Source organism: Nerophis ophidion, linkage group LG10 (genome assembly GCF_033978795.1).
Source record: "Nerophis ophidion isolate RoL-2023_Sa linkage group LG10, RoL_Noph_v1.0, whole genome shotgun sequence".
Lineage (NCBI taxonomy): Eukaryota > Metazoa > Chordata > Actinopteri > Syngnathiformes > Syngnathidae > Nerophis > Nerophis ophidion.
The window spans coordinates 28,485,319-28,499,741 of NC_084620.1; the positions used below are offsets into that span (position 1 = coordinate 28,485,319).

The 14,423-nt window shown below is 40.1% G+C and overlaps 1 protein-coding gene across 5 annotated transcripts in view; it reads right to left on the bottom strand.

Moving 5' to 3' along the window:
- The window catches only part of sbf1 (SET binding factor 1), a 115,247-nt gene that overhangs the window by 92,315 nt on the left and 8,509 nt on the right, over positions 1-14,423 (bottom strand). For 4 of the 5 annotated variants that reach the window (XM_061913264.1, XM_061913265.1, XM_061913262.1 and 1 more), the window contains exon 2: positions 563-589. The exons of the other annotated variant lie outside the window; for it this stretch is intronic. In XM_061913264.1, coding sequence (XP_061769248.1) covers positions 563-589 — 27 coding nt within the window. The remainder of the gene's footprint in view (positions 1-562; positions 590-14,423) is intronic. 5 annotated transcript variants of the gene reach the window in all.

Sequence of the window (14,423 nt, forward strand, 5' to 3'; positions counted from 1 at the left end):
TTGGAGCAGATGGACGCTCAGACGGACTATTTTTTGGGGTAGGGGGGTGTTTGCGAATGCGTACTTGGTCGCGTTGCGCTGGCGGACGTAGGCGGCCGGGGGTCTTAAACAGTGGTATTGTTGTGTGTGGACACGGATAAGGTTAGGTGTGATTTACCCTGGATAGCCTTATACGGCTTAGTGTAAACGGGGCCTAAGAGGATGAGAACTACTACCAAAATGTGGCTATATTGTGCCTCGTACAAAAGTACCAAAAAGTGCTATCACACTGTCTGTAGAAAATGCAGTGTGATAAATGCATAAGTGGTCACAACGAGAGTGGAATTCTGATTAACCTAGTACTAGGGCTGCACAATCAATCATATTTTAATTTGATCACAATTTTGGGCGCTACGATTAAATGAGGGTGATTGCTGGAGGTATTACCATTTTAAAAGGCAGGCTCCGCCGCGTATCAATTCAAGCACATTCACAACCAAAAGATAGCCAACCACCAGGGGGGCGACGAAAAGACAATGGACTCATGTGAGAACGAGTAAGAGTGAGTGAGAGGGTGACTCACACTTGATCAGCCGGTCACCTGTAGCTCCTGAAAATATTAAGAAAAATAAATGCATTATTACATTAGTGCCATTCTTTTCTGTAGGGTGACCCACCTTTTAACCCTGAAAAATGTGGGTCCCGCACGCCTCGCCGTTTTCAAGTCATCCTCCCACTTGTTCCCGCAAACCTGGAAATGCTCTCGCATGCATAAACCAACAAACAAAGTGCACGCCAAAGCTGTGTTGTTGTGCACATCCAATCAAATTATCGAGCTGTGGCGACAAGTTAAGCAATAAAAAACACTTTTTTCTTTCCCCAACCGCCATCGTTCGCCCGCGACGTGAAGTTAATAATCCAAATTGAAATTGGTTGCCAACAGAGCGGGCCACCTGCCACCGTTCGCCGGCTGTGAACCGGCCGTACACCGAGGGAACCCCGTATCCATCCACCTCTCAAAGGCGCACATAAGTAATGCATGTAATAGCGTTTTAATTGACAAAGACATATGTTCTATACATACTGTGAGCAGTAGTGTGTTCCTTGTGTAGTATTGGCCTTTCGTGCATAATCTTATTTTTTCACTAATGTTTGCACTTTATGTTCGCACTCTGCAATGGCACATTTATTATAAGTTAGCCCTTTGTCTTTGTCTATGTTCATATTATTAAAAAGTGCCCATTTACGTCAATACATACATACATGTTAAACTGCTTCTGTCTATTAAAAAAAATGGGTCCACCTATCGACATATTAAAGTATCGTTCATTATGATCATCATCAGCCGTTATTGATCTACTGCTGGACAAAGGCCTCAGCATGTTGCTGCCAGATAAACCTTGCAGTCAACCAGCATTGAATTGTTAATTTCATCATTACAACTAAGCAATGTGAAAAGACAACAACTATACTGTTGATTGTAGGTACACAGCAATAAAGAAAGCACAGTGACTTGTTGTTCAGTGCAAAGTAAGCTTTGAAATTAAGTCATACCGGTACTTACCTTCATTCCACCTCATCAACTAACAAAGTGCATCCATTTTTTATAAAAAATGTTTTTAGATCGTTATCCACTGGGAGAATGACATGCGCATGTATAAAAGATTAATGGCACACTTCTACATTATAAGAATTCAAACTTTGAAACACATGCACATATGGAAGAAACCATGTTTACAAACTGCCATAAGATTAAAAAAATCCTTAATTATCATTCTTTTGTCTTTCGTCGGACTTACAAGGGAATGTGAAAACATTTACATTTAACGATTTTCTTTTTCAGTTATGTTAAACGCTTATGATATCAGTCAACATGAACATGTTCCACTGTATGCTAGTGATGTAATGATTACCATCATAATGATAAACCGCCGTAGAACTCCCAACGGCTAAACAGGGTTTCCCCTAGTGTAACTGATCGTGGCGGGCCACCACAGCAAATTTGAAGCCACCATACCTTTAAAATAAGGGTTTTTTACATTAAAACGAATTAACAGTAAAATAATGAATCGTAGCCTTCGGAAGAATCCAAAATCCGACGCTATTTTTAACTTATATTGCCAATCTCATGCTAACAACCAGCCTAATTCTACTGATCCAATGCACACACTTACGTCTCCATGCTTCCCCAGACACACAACAACACTTCCTTTCTTGGCCAATCCCCTTTCAGGTAGGATGCGTGATCATGGGAGCAATGACAATAAAATAAAAACTACACAAACATAAATTATTACCACCAGCAGGTCGTCACAGTATAAATGGATGTATATAGCTTATTATTTGTGCACTATTGACTAGTGAGTGATGCACCGAAAATCTGGCCGCCGAAAAGAGACTTGGATGACCGATAACCGTGCTGCAAAACCAAATATTGTGATGATGTAAACAAGACGCATGTGATTATCTGGAGCGTGGTCAGCATCTGCGATGTGCACTTAAAGTCGATGGAAAAATTAGAGCCATTAAATAGGTGTACGCTTTATGATCCGACTAGTCAACTAATTGTCAAGATAGTCGTTGACTATCGAAATAGTCATTAGTTGCAGCCCTACAGTAAACAAAAATGTAGAATTGTACATTGCATGCAAATAAACAATCTCAACAATGAGATTCATAAAGTGCAAATTTAAAATCTCTGTTTTGAAAAAAATACTTCTGTAATTGAAAATGTAGCATTGCACATTGTATGCAGATAAATAAATTCAAATAAATCAATAAAGATACCTATAATCATTTAATAGTAATACAAATCCATCCATCTATCTTCTTCCGCTTATTCGAGGTCAGGTCGCGGGGGAAGCAGCCTAAGCAGGGAAGCCCAGACTTCCCTCTCCCCAGCCACTTTGGCCACTTTGGCGTTCCCAAGCCAGCCGGGGGACAGTCTTCCCAACGTGTCCTGGGTCTTCCGCGTGGCCTTCTACCGGTTGGACATGCCCTAACCAGATGCCCAAACCACCCCAGTAGGACAAGGGAATCACCCGGGGGAACACTTTCCAGTACTCCCTCGAGTGTATCCATAAAGGGTGGGTACTGTGAACTGCTATTTGGTGCGTAAGCACAAACTACAGTCAAGACCCGTTCCCCCACCCGAAGGCGGAGGGAAGCTACCCTGTTGTCCACTGGGTTGAACTCCAACGTGCTGGCTTTGAGCTGGGGGGGCAACAAGAATGGCCAGCCCGGCCCGTCGCCTCTCACAGCCGGCAACGCCAGAGTGAAAGAGAGTCCAGTCCCTCTCAAGAGAACTGGTTCCAGAGCCCTTGCTGTGCATCGAGGTGAGTCCGAATATATCCGGCCGGAACTTCTCTACCTCGCGCACTAGCTCAGGCTCCTTCCCCCCCAGTGAGGTGACGTTCCACGTCCCAAGAGCTAGCTTATGTAGCCGAGGATCGGACCGCCAAGTGCCCTGCCTTCGGCTGCCGCCAAGCTCACAATGCACCCGACCTCTATTGCCCCTCCTATGAGTGGTGAGCCCATTGGAGGGATGACCCACGTTGCCTCTTCGGGCTGTGCCCGGTCAGGCCCTATGGGAACAGGCCCGGCCACTAGGCGCGCGCCATCGTGCCCCATCGCCGGGCCTGGCTCCTGAGGGGGGACCCGGCGACCAGCTTCCGGGCGAGGGAAATCTGAGTCCATTTTGTTGTGTATCCATAGAAGTCTTCAAGTAATACAAATAAAAATCCATTAGATAAAAAAAGAACAAACTAAAAATTTTTGATTTTAATAAAATACTACTGTAAATAAAAATGTTGTTATTGTACATTGTATGCAAATAAATAATCAAGTAAAACATTGAGTTGGTTCTGTAGTTTTAGTGAGTGCATAAACAGCCTTTTCCATGAAGTATCCTTGACTCCTTGTTGATGTGTACTGATGTTAAAGACAATTTGAACCTATAGATAAAATTTATATATCGCCCAGTCCTATGTTGTTCTAATGTGTGGCACCTTGAGACAAGAATATGTTGAGGACATGTCTTCCTTCACTAATAATTTTTACTTTTATGCATTTATACGTAAAAAGATAATAAAATTGCGATCGTAATTTTGGAGAGAAAACTCCCAAATAGGTAGTGCACCAAAATTTTGCAGCCCGAGAGCAAATTATATGATGATGTAATGTGACCACATCCCCATCGCCTCAGGTATCTTGCCAACCGAGGGAAAACCCCATTAATATTATAGTTTAAAATTAAAATCATTGTACAATCCTTGATTAAAAACCACACTTTGCTAAACTCACAAACCAGTGATATTGTTAATTTCCTGGAAAAGCAAGCTAGTGCGCTACCGGGTAGTTCAAACGCTAACATGAATACAGGACACATTAACATTTTAAGGTGGCTGGGTGCTGCAAAAGACTGCAAAACATTCCCACTGCCCAACTATATATGCGCTGTTATCAATTTCAAGGCCTTACTGGTCAGTATGCAAAGGGTGCTCATTGCAACCCGCAGCCCAAACTGGGGCTAACGTTACCACAGCAACTGACTAAACACAAAGCCATTAGAGTAGCTGATGGGTGAGCAGCCAGCAAACAAGCATCAAGTGTACCACAGTCCCTCTGTCCCCCTATGAAAGGCAGACTGTGGGGGTTATTTCAGGAGGGCCTGAAAGGCTGCAATCCTGCTCTGGAGGCAATAGAGGAAGTGGCTGCCCACAGGCAGGCACTGTTGGCAGCATCACACACACACACACACACACGAACGAACATACACACACACCCGACTCTCCATTTGCATTTGGTTCATCAAGGTAAAAGAAAAGGAAGTGTATCCCGCTGAGAATTATGAATCTTCATGTATATCTTGAGTTGTTATTCATGCTTGAAGAATCCAAGCGCAAGCCTGACCTAAATTAGTCCCTGCTTTGCAAAGTCTGTGGATAGCCATCAATAATACATCAGCTAAAATCTCCATCTGCTTTAGCTAAATCTTGGCTGACTAGAAGAAAGCAAAACATCTATCAAAATCTTCATAAAAATGTTACTACTTTACTATGTAAAAAGAAGCACAAAAAGAAGGAGCTGGCATGGACTATATTTATAAGTAAAAGGTAAGACCATAATAACTTTTTATTTTTTTTATTAAATGTGCTTTTCATGATGGTATCCTTACATCACACTCAAATTTTTACTGCATGCCTTTAGTAAGTGCCAGAGTGAGAAGAGTTTTAAAATAATTAGCGCATCCTTACTTTCACCGCATGCCTTTGGTAAGCGCAGGAGTGAGAAGAGGTTTTAAATTAATTAGCGCCCCGGCGGCAATTCAAGGAAATACGGTATATCAGATTGGCACGTTTCACTCGATTGTGAAATATGTCGTTTGGAAGGGGGTGTAACATTCAAATGTTGTCAATATTCAGTGTTTTATTGTTCATAGAACATTTTTTAATTCCATTATGTTTTTTAAGGCGGTCTGTCCGAACATTTTTAACATTCAATCAGACATTATTGTGAGGTTTTGTATTAGTGTTCCTAAAAATAGATATACCGGCCCCCAGACACATTTTTTTCTCTAAATGTGGCCACCGAGTCAAAATAATTGCCAAGGCCTGGTCTAGAGACCCATTAGGCTCCTGTTTATTGACCTGAATCAGTGCAGATTTGGGTGTATTTTGAAAGGGTTAGAGGCAAATGTAAAAAGTGATCAAGAAAAAATATTTCAAATGGGATGGAGTGGATTTTTATTCTCCTAAGAATTTTTTTCTTTATTTTCTTTTTAAGATTTAAACTATTTATCATCACCAAGACATTACTGCTCACGGTATTTAGAGAAAAAAAAATTGGAGGCACATTATGTATTTACATCTGGAAGGGTCCACAAATTAAACATTAATCCGTGAAAGACAAACTTGGACTTATTTATGCATCTCTAAGTCACGTATTTGACTTGACATAAAGAGTGCCGTGCTGCTGCGATCGTAATGCTACTAAGAGAAAGGATAAGTTTGTTTGCAGTGGATTTCCTGCTACAAATATTAGTCTTATCTACAATTCATGTTTGCAGTTGTTTTTATCGTGTTAAGTATATTTTGTCTCATTATTTAGCTGTATATGTCCTTGTTGTTCAGTAATGTTGCTAGCAATATCAAGATTCATTATACAGTGAAGAAAATAAGTGTTTGAACACCCTGCTATTTTGCAAGTTCTCCCACTTTGAAATCATGGAAGGGTGTGAAATTTTCACGGTAGGTTCATGTCCACTGTATGAGAGATAAACTGAAAAGAAAAATCCAGAAATCACAATCAATGATTTTTTAACAATTTATTTGTGTGATAAAGCTGAAAATAAGTATTTGAACACCAACATTATTATTTGGTAGAGTACCCTTTGTTTGCAATTACAGAGGTCAAACGTTTCCAGTTCTTCTTCACCAGGTTTGCACAGACTGCAGGAGGGATTTTTGCCCACTCCTCCACACAGATCTTGTCTAGATCAGTCAGGTTTCTGGGCTGTCACTGAGTAACACAGACTTTCAGCTCCCTCCAAAGATTTTCAATTGGATTTAGGTCTGGAGACTGGCTAGGCCACTCCAGAACCTTGATATGGTTCTTACGAAGCCACTTCTCAGTTTTCCTGGCTGTGTGCTTTGGGTCAATGTCATGTTGGAAGATCCAGCCACGACTCATCTTCAATGATCTGACTGAGGAAAGGAGGTTTTTGGCCAAAATCTCACAATACATGGCTGCAGTCATCCTCTCCTTAATACAGTACAGTCGTCCTGTCCCATGAGCAGAAAAACACCCCCAAAGCATGATGCTACCACCCCCATGCTTCACAGTAAAGATGGTGTTCTTGGGATGGTACGCATCATTCTTCTTCCTCCAAACACACATAGTGGAATTATGACCAAAAAGGTCAATTTTGGTCTCATCTGTCCACAAAATCTGTCCACAAAGTCCCATGACTCCTCTGGATCATCCAAATGGTCATTGGCAAACTTAAGACAGGCCTTAACATGTGCTGGTTTAAGCAGGGGAACCTTCCGTGCCATGCATAATTTCAAACCATGACGACTTCCTCCAAAAACATGCACCTGGGGATAGGTTGATTGGCTACAGTAAATTGGCCCTAGTGTGTGAATGTGACTGTGAATGTTGTCTGTCTATCTGTGTTGGCCCTGCGATGAGGTGTGGACTTGTCCAGGGTGTACCCCGCCTTCCGCCCAATTGTAGCTGAGATAGGCGCCAGCGCCCCCCGAGACCCCAAAAGGAAATAAGCGGTAGAAAATGGATGGATGGACGTCTTGGTGTATTACCAACAGTGACCATGGAAACAGTGGTCCCTGCTCTTGTCAGGTCATTGACCAAGTCCTGCCGTGTAGTCCTGGGCTGATTCCTCAACTTTCTTAGCATCATTGAGACCCCACAAGGGGATATCTTGCATGGTGCTCCACTCCGATTGAGATTGACCGTCATGTTTAGCTTCTTCCATTTTCTAATGATTGTTCCTACAGTGGACTTTTTATCACCAAGCAGCTTGGCAATGTCTCCAGAGCCTTTTCCATCCTTGTGGAGTTGAACAATTTTGTCTCTGGTGTCTTTGGACAGCTCTTTGCTCTTAGCCATGCTGAATGTTTGGGTCTTACTGATTGTATGGGGTGGTCAGTTGTCTTTGTGCAGCTAACAACCTCACACAGGTACATCTGATTCAGGATAGTACAGTGGAGTGGAGGAGGACTTTTAAATGCGGACTAGCAGGTCTTTGAGGGTCAGAATTATAGCTGATAGACAGGTGTTCAAATACTTATTTTTAGCTGAATCACACAAATAAATTGTTAAAAAAATCATAGATTTTGATTTCTGGATTTTTCTTTTTAAGTTATCTCTCATACAGTGGACATACACCTACTGTGAATATTTCAGACCCCTCCATGATTTCTAAGCGGGAGAACTTGCAAAATAGTGTTCAAATACTTATTTTCTTGACTGTATGTTGTTGAGTTAACGAGAGATTTATATAGTTTAATACTATTAAGGATATGTTCTTGATGCTAAAAAAATATCCCCAATGATGCTAAGATGTGGTCATCTGTGTTGAATAAAGCACTTGTCTTTCCTGCACAACACAACTAAGCTTTTAATTTTTTAAATGAAAATCAAGAAAGAATATACAGTGGATTGGACCAACAATAAAATATTTATTACTAGGACTTAACATTATGTTAGTTTATTTGCACAAGCAGGTCTTTATAGTTATATTTAGACATATCAGCCACAAAAGAACGAAAACTAATTAATGCAATTGCTTGTCTTTTTGAACATGTAGTTCTGCTATCAAACACTATCATTATCTCTATTTGAACGATTGGAACACCCACGAACAAAACAGCAATACGGCATTTTCGGCTTAAACTTTACACTCACTCTCACTTGTTTTAATGCTACACTCAAGCTGCTTGACCATCGTGTGACCTAAGCCGCGAAAACCAAAAAAGGATATGACGTCATATTAGGACGGGTTTGTCTCTGTGCAATATAGAAAAATGACTATATTGTGATATTCGAGTATATGTTTCCACACAGTTTCTTTTAGCTGCGGGCATTACACTACAGGCGTTTCCCACTCTTTCTTGTCTCTCCTTCTCACAGAGACTTAAAACAAGCGCACCTTCTTACATACGTCACTTACTGTCACGCGTGCAACGTCACACGCCCTCCCCGAGCAGGGAGGTAGCTACATGAGTAACATTGACTGTGATGCTAGCGAAGGTGCGAGTGGTAAAACGAGATAAAGAAGGTGCGACTCTGGTAACAAATGAAGGAATAATTAATTCCCAAGAAAAACAGCACGGGGTGCATCGTCTGGCGGTTGTTTGGCTTCAAGCGGGAATATGTTGAACAATTATGTGGCAAAAGCGTTGCTACAAAAAGTAGCAGCACTGCTAATTTGTAGCATCATTTGAAAAGTCACCCACTAGAGAATGAAGAGCGCTTACTCCGCATGTCAACATCTTCATTCGGATAAACACGTATGAAAAAAAAAATCAACAACTGAAGGAGATAACATCCGCAGGAACCTACCACAGAACAAAGGACATATACTATTTGATTTCCTATTATGCAGCTCATTTTTATTTGACAATTTTTGAAGAATATTGTGTGACATCATGCACAAAATTGCAGTTTATTTGTTTTACACTATTGTAGTGGTGTTCTGTACAAAAAGTGCACATTAATTTAGTGTTGTTTTGATGTCATCTTAGTGACATCATGCACAAAAGTGCACTAATAGCTTGTTTTAAAATGTCTCTGACAATCTTGCACTTTCTGTTTTGGAAATCAAATAAATGTTTGTGCCACTGCTTAATAACTGTTTAATAAATACAGTTTTGGTAAATTGACTTAGTTGTGATTTCACTCTCTGCATGAAAGTTTAAAATGAGCATATATTATTGCAGTATGAATAAGAATGTTTGAATGTAGACCATAGATAGAATCATCGTACTGGTGTGATTATATGCATCAAGTGTTCATTCAAGGCTAAGGCAAAATATCGCGATATACCGTATTTCCTTGAATAGCCGCCGGGGCGCTAATTAATTTAAAACCTCTTCTCAGTCTTGCGCTTATTCAAGGCATGCGGTAAAAGTAAGCAGGCGCTAATAATTTTAAAACCTCTTCTCACACCTGCGCTTACCAATGGCATGCAGTAAAAAATTTAGTGTGATAACAAAAAGGGGGGGGGGGGGCGTTTTGGTGCTAGCGGGGTGTATAATATAGCCAAGAGTCATGGATGCATGGCATCGTGGGTTATTATTATGTTGCGTTTATGATGTGCATTTTATATACAGTGAAGTGCCAGTTTTCATAAAACAATTTGATTTTAATTGTTAAGCACTGATGTGTCCATGATTACATAGAAGTTCAGTAGTACTGAAATGTATATTTTTTGCATTCATTTTTTTTTTAAATAATTTTAATTTGCACAGACAGAAAATATTTTTGGTGAAGTGGATTCAGTGCAGTCAATAAATTTTGAATTTCTTCAGTGACACTAAAATCATGATGTATCGTGGATGAAATTTCTTTCAATACATCGATTATCGCATAATCGTAGTATCGTGATCTTATCGTTATCGTGGGCAAAATATCGTGATATTATCGTATCGCGAGGTACCTGATGATACCCAGCCCTAGTTCACAGTGTGGCACATATTAGTAAGAGTGTTAAAGTTGTTTTATATCACAACCATCAGTGTGATCTGTATGGCTGTGGAACAAGACCCCTGCTTTACACATAGTAAAAGCAAAAAAAAAACTCCTCCGCCATTTTGAAAATGGCGACAGGTGAGGCGTCACTCGTGATGTCACGAATTTGACCCGGCGGTAAAAGTAAGCATGCGCTAATAAATTTGGGGAGCAAGTTTGACCCGGCAGTAATTCAAGGCAGGCGCATATTACATGCCCGGTGGCTATTCAAGGAAATACGGTATATTGTGTATCGTGACATGGCCCAAAAATATAGAGAAAATAATACAGCCCTACGTCATATGCAACCCAACTGTGATTTATTTAGACATTGGGAGGTGTATAGGTCGGTGTGCACACGACTACTCAGTTTATACCAGGGTTGTCCAAAATGTGGCCCACAGCGCGCTTTAATTGACCCTTAGCATATTCTAAAAATAAAATTAATTCATTACTCATCAGTAGTGCTGTGCAATATATCCCAATTTTGGTCATTTTATATCCAGTTAACAGTATACAAATATAACATTTAATTTTCAAAATCAAATGGGTTCATTTTGTTAGTTGCTGTGGTCGAATCCAGGTTAATCTTAGCGTAATATCGCTAAAATTCGCTCCATTTTGTCCACTAAAGACGCCGAGATCATTATCCATGCGTTTGTTACGTCTCGTCTCGATTACTGTAACGTATTATTTTCGGGTCTCCCAATGTCTAGCATTAAAAGATTACAGTTGGTACAAAATGCGGCTGCTAGACTTTTGACAAGAACAAGAAAGTTTGATCATATTACGCCTGTACTGGCTCACCTGCACTGGCTTCCTGTGCACTTAAGATGTGACTTTAAGGTTTTACTACTTACGTATAAAATGCTGCGCGGTCTAGCTCCAGCCTATCTTGCCGATTGTATTGTACCGTATGTCCCGGCAAGAAATCTGCGTTCAAAAGACTCCGGCTTATTAGTGATTCCTAGAGCTCAAAAAAAGTCTGCGGGCTATAGAGCGTTTTCCGTTCGGGCTCCAGTACTCTGGAATGCCCTCCCGGTAACAGTTCGAGATGCTACCTCAGTAGAAGCATTTAAGTCTCATCTTAAAACTCATCTGTATACTCTAGCCTTTAAATAGACCTCCTTTTTAGACCAGTTGATCTGCCGCTTCTTTTCTTTCTCCTATGTCCCCCCCTCCCTTGTGGAGGGGGTCCGGTCCGATGACCATGGATGAAGTACTGGCTGTCCAGAGTCGAGACCCAGGATGGACCGCTCGTCGGGACCCAGGATGGACCGCTCGCCTGTATCGGTTGGGGACATCTCTACGCTGCTGATCCGCTTGAGATGGTTTCCTGTGGACGGGACTCTCACTGCTGTCTTGGAGCCACTATGGATTGAACTTTCACAGTATCATGTTAGACCCGCTCGACATCCATTGCTTTCGGTCCCCTAGAGGGGGGGGGTTGCCCACATCTGAGGTCCTCTCCAAGGTTTCTCATAGTCAGCATTGTCGCTGGCGTCCCACTGAATGTGAATTCTCCCTGCCCACTGGGTGTGAGTTTTCCTTGCCCTTTTGTGGGTTCTTCCGAGGATGTTGTAGTCGTAATGATTTGTGCAGTCCTTTGAGACATTTGTGATTTGGGGCTATATAAATAAACATTGATTGATTGATTGAATACCGCTAAGCTTTTATTTTGACACTTACTTCGTGCTGAACATGAAGTCACATTATTAGATGTTTTAGTACTGTGTAACTAAGGCTGGGCCGAAAAAATTATATTAATTTATTTTGTGATAGACATGTAATCAATATAAAAAACATTACATCAAGTTGGTTTAACATATTTTTTGGTTGGAAGAAAGCGGAAAAAATGAATCTTGGTTGGTTGCATGAAGGCACTCGCGGTCTGGTATGCAAGCTAAACAGAAAGTGGTCGTAGATAATAGGAGGAACACGATAAACAGCCAATCGCGTAACAGTATCAATTATCAATTTTGGTTGCACCATCTCACAGTAGATTCTCTGCACGGAGTGAGAAGAAAAATTTAAAATGAGTGCTGCAGAGAGCAAATAAATTGTGGATAAAACAGGAAAAGTCACCTCAACGGTAGGGCAGTTTTGTAGATTTTTCCGGAAAAAAACCCCTAAGGCTTCGCCTTGCTCATTTCTTCTTTTCAACCCATGTCCGTTCCCTATTCGGATGTACAGAAATAACAGGCAAAAACTAAAAAGCAGGACTGTATTTCTAAAATAAATAATAAAATATAACAAATGTGCTACTTTAAATTAATAATTTGTTACAATAATATTTTAATAATAATTCCTGCACAACAAATTTATTTCAATACTTAAATAAGTATAACAGACCAAATTAAATGTTACAAGGACCACATAACTTCCTGGCACAAAAACCTGTTCTTCTCAGGTTTTTCTATGATTACATTTTCACACTTTGCACTATTTATTTACACTTTATTAAGATTTTCTTACATATTCCTTATTTTTCACCTTAAATTCAAAGAGGTCATTATTAAGTGTTTACTGTGATTTTAGAATTTTGTTTACATTTATTGATTGAGTGTTTTCCATGGTTGTGTTGACATATTTCCTTGCCTTTCTGCCTTGATAGCTGAAGGGATTATAATCAAGAGGAAGGTTTGCATTTGAAATAAAAATGTGAATATTTCTCTCCTGGTCCATATTTCCCGTAAGTCATTAAAAATATTAATAATGAAAAATGTATCCCGCAGCCCTATATGTAACTAGACAATAGTTAAGTTGCTGTCCAATCTGCTTGGTATATAAAATGAGCCCAACAATACTACTGTACAACACTTGTCGATATAAACAAACTCATTTTAATAGAAATTTCCCATTGGTGGTCAAATTGTATGTCAACAATAATGGTTGACCATGTAGGTCAACGTCAGCTTAAGCGGACACCATTTAGTATTGATACAAACATGGTGGCTCAGGATTTGATAAATCTACTCATTTAAATCAATCAATCAATCAATGTTTACTTATATAGCCCTAAATCACTAGTGTCTCAAAGGGCTGCACAAACCACAACACAAACCACTACGACATCCTCGGTAGGCCCACATAAGGGCAAGGAAAAAATAAATGGTTTCACTGTACTGGCTACAAGGGATTAGTTTTATCATCTTTATTGTACATAATGTACAAGAAATGCCCCCACTTTGGTTTTTGGTGTGTGTGTGTGTGTGTGTGTGTGTGTGTGTGTGTGTGTGTGTGTGTGTGTGTGTGTGTGTGTGTGTGTGTGTGTGCCAGGGGTACACGATGAATGGATTTATAATCATAATCGGATTAATGACTAATGAAAATTGTTAAATCGAAATTCCTCTCTATCACATCTTGCGCTTCTAAGGTGGCATAGGGTCCTCCTTCCTACAAGAACACTCTCCAGTCTGCATAGACATAAGGTGCTCCAAGCACACATGTCAGTGGTTCTCATCAAATAATAAACTCACAAATGCAGATTTGGCGCTCCCGAGTTTGCCCTCATTAACAAATAATGGAACTGTAGCATCATAAATTAAATTCCCTACACACCTTATGTGCACCTGTTTAATAAGAGAAAAAAACACAGTAAAAGGTTTTTTTATTTATATATTTATCTATATTTAGCAAGGAGGGATATGCATTAAAAGTGAACGAGAAAAGTATGTATTTATTCCGTAATCAAATACAAGAGGTCACAAATGGCGAAGTATTGGTGGTGTGACTGGAAATCCGCCTTCACAAGTCCAGATAGGGTGCAGAAAAAGGCATGCAAAGCTTGCAGAAGGTTATGTTTGTTGCTTGCGTCAACAACGTTGAAAGAGCAGCTTTCAGCAACACAGGATGTCTTAATTTTCAACTCTTCAGGATAATCATACCTGCTCGTATTAGCACTTGTACTATCGTCTTCTCGTTACGCTACACTGCTAAGAATTCTGGGTAATGTCGTTACCAGATTTAAAAGACTATAGAGCACCCAAGAATATAAGCTGCACAGACTAAATTTTTTAATAAAAAAATATGTTTTATATACTAAGAGCACAACACTTTATGCTTCCGATATATACAATTTGAAATTTGTTACTTACACATAAATATTTTGTAAATGTTTATTTACATGACTAAATTGTTTCCAAAGAGTGTAACACGGCAGTAAAACGGCTGCTCAAACAAAACAGAAGTTA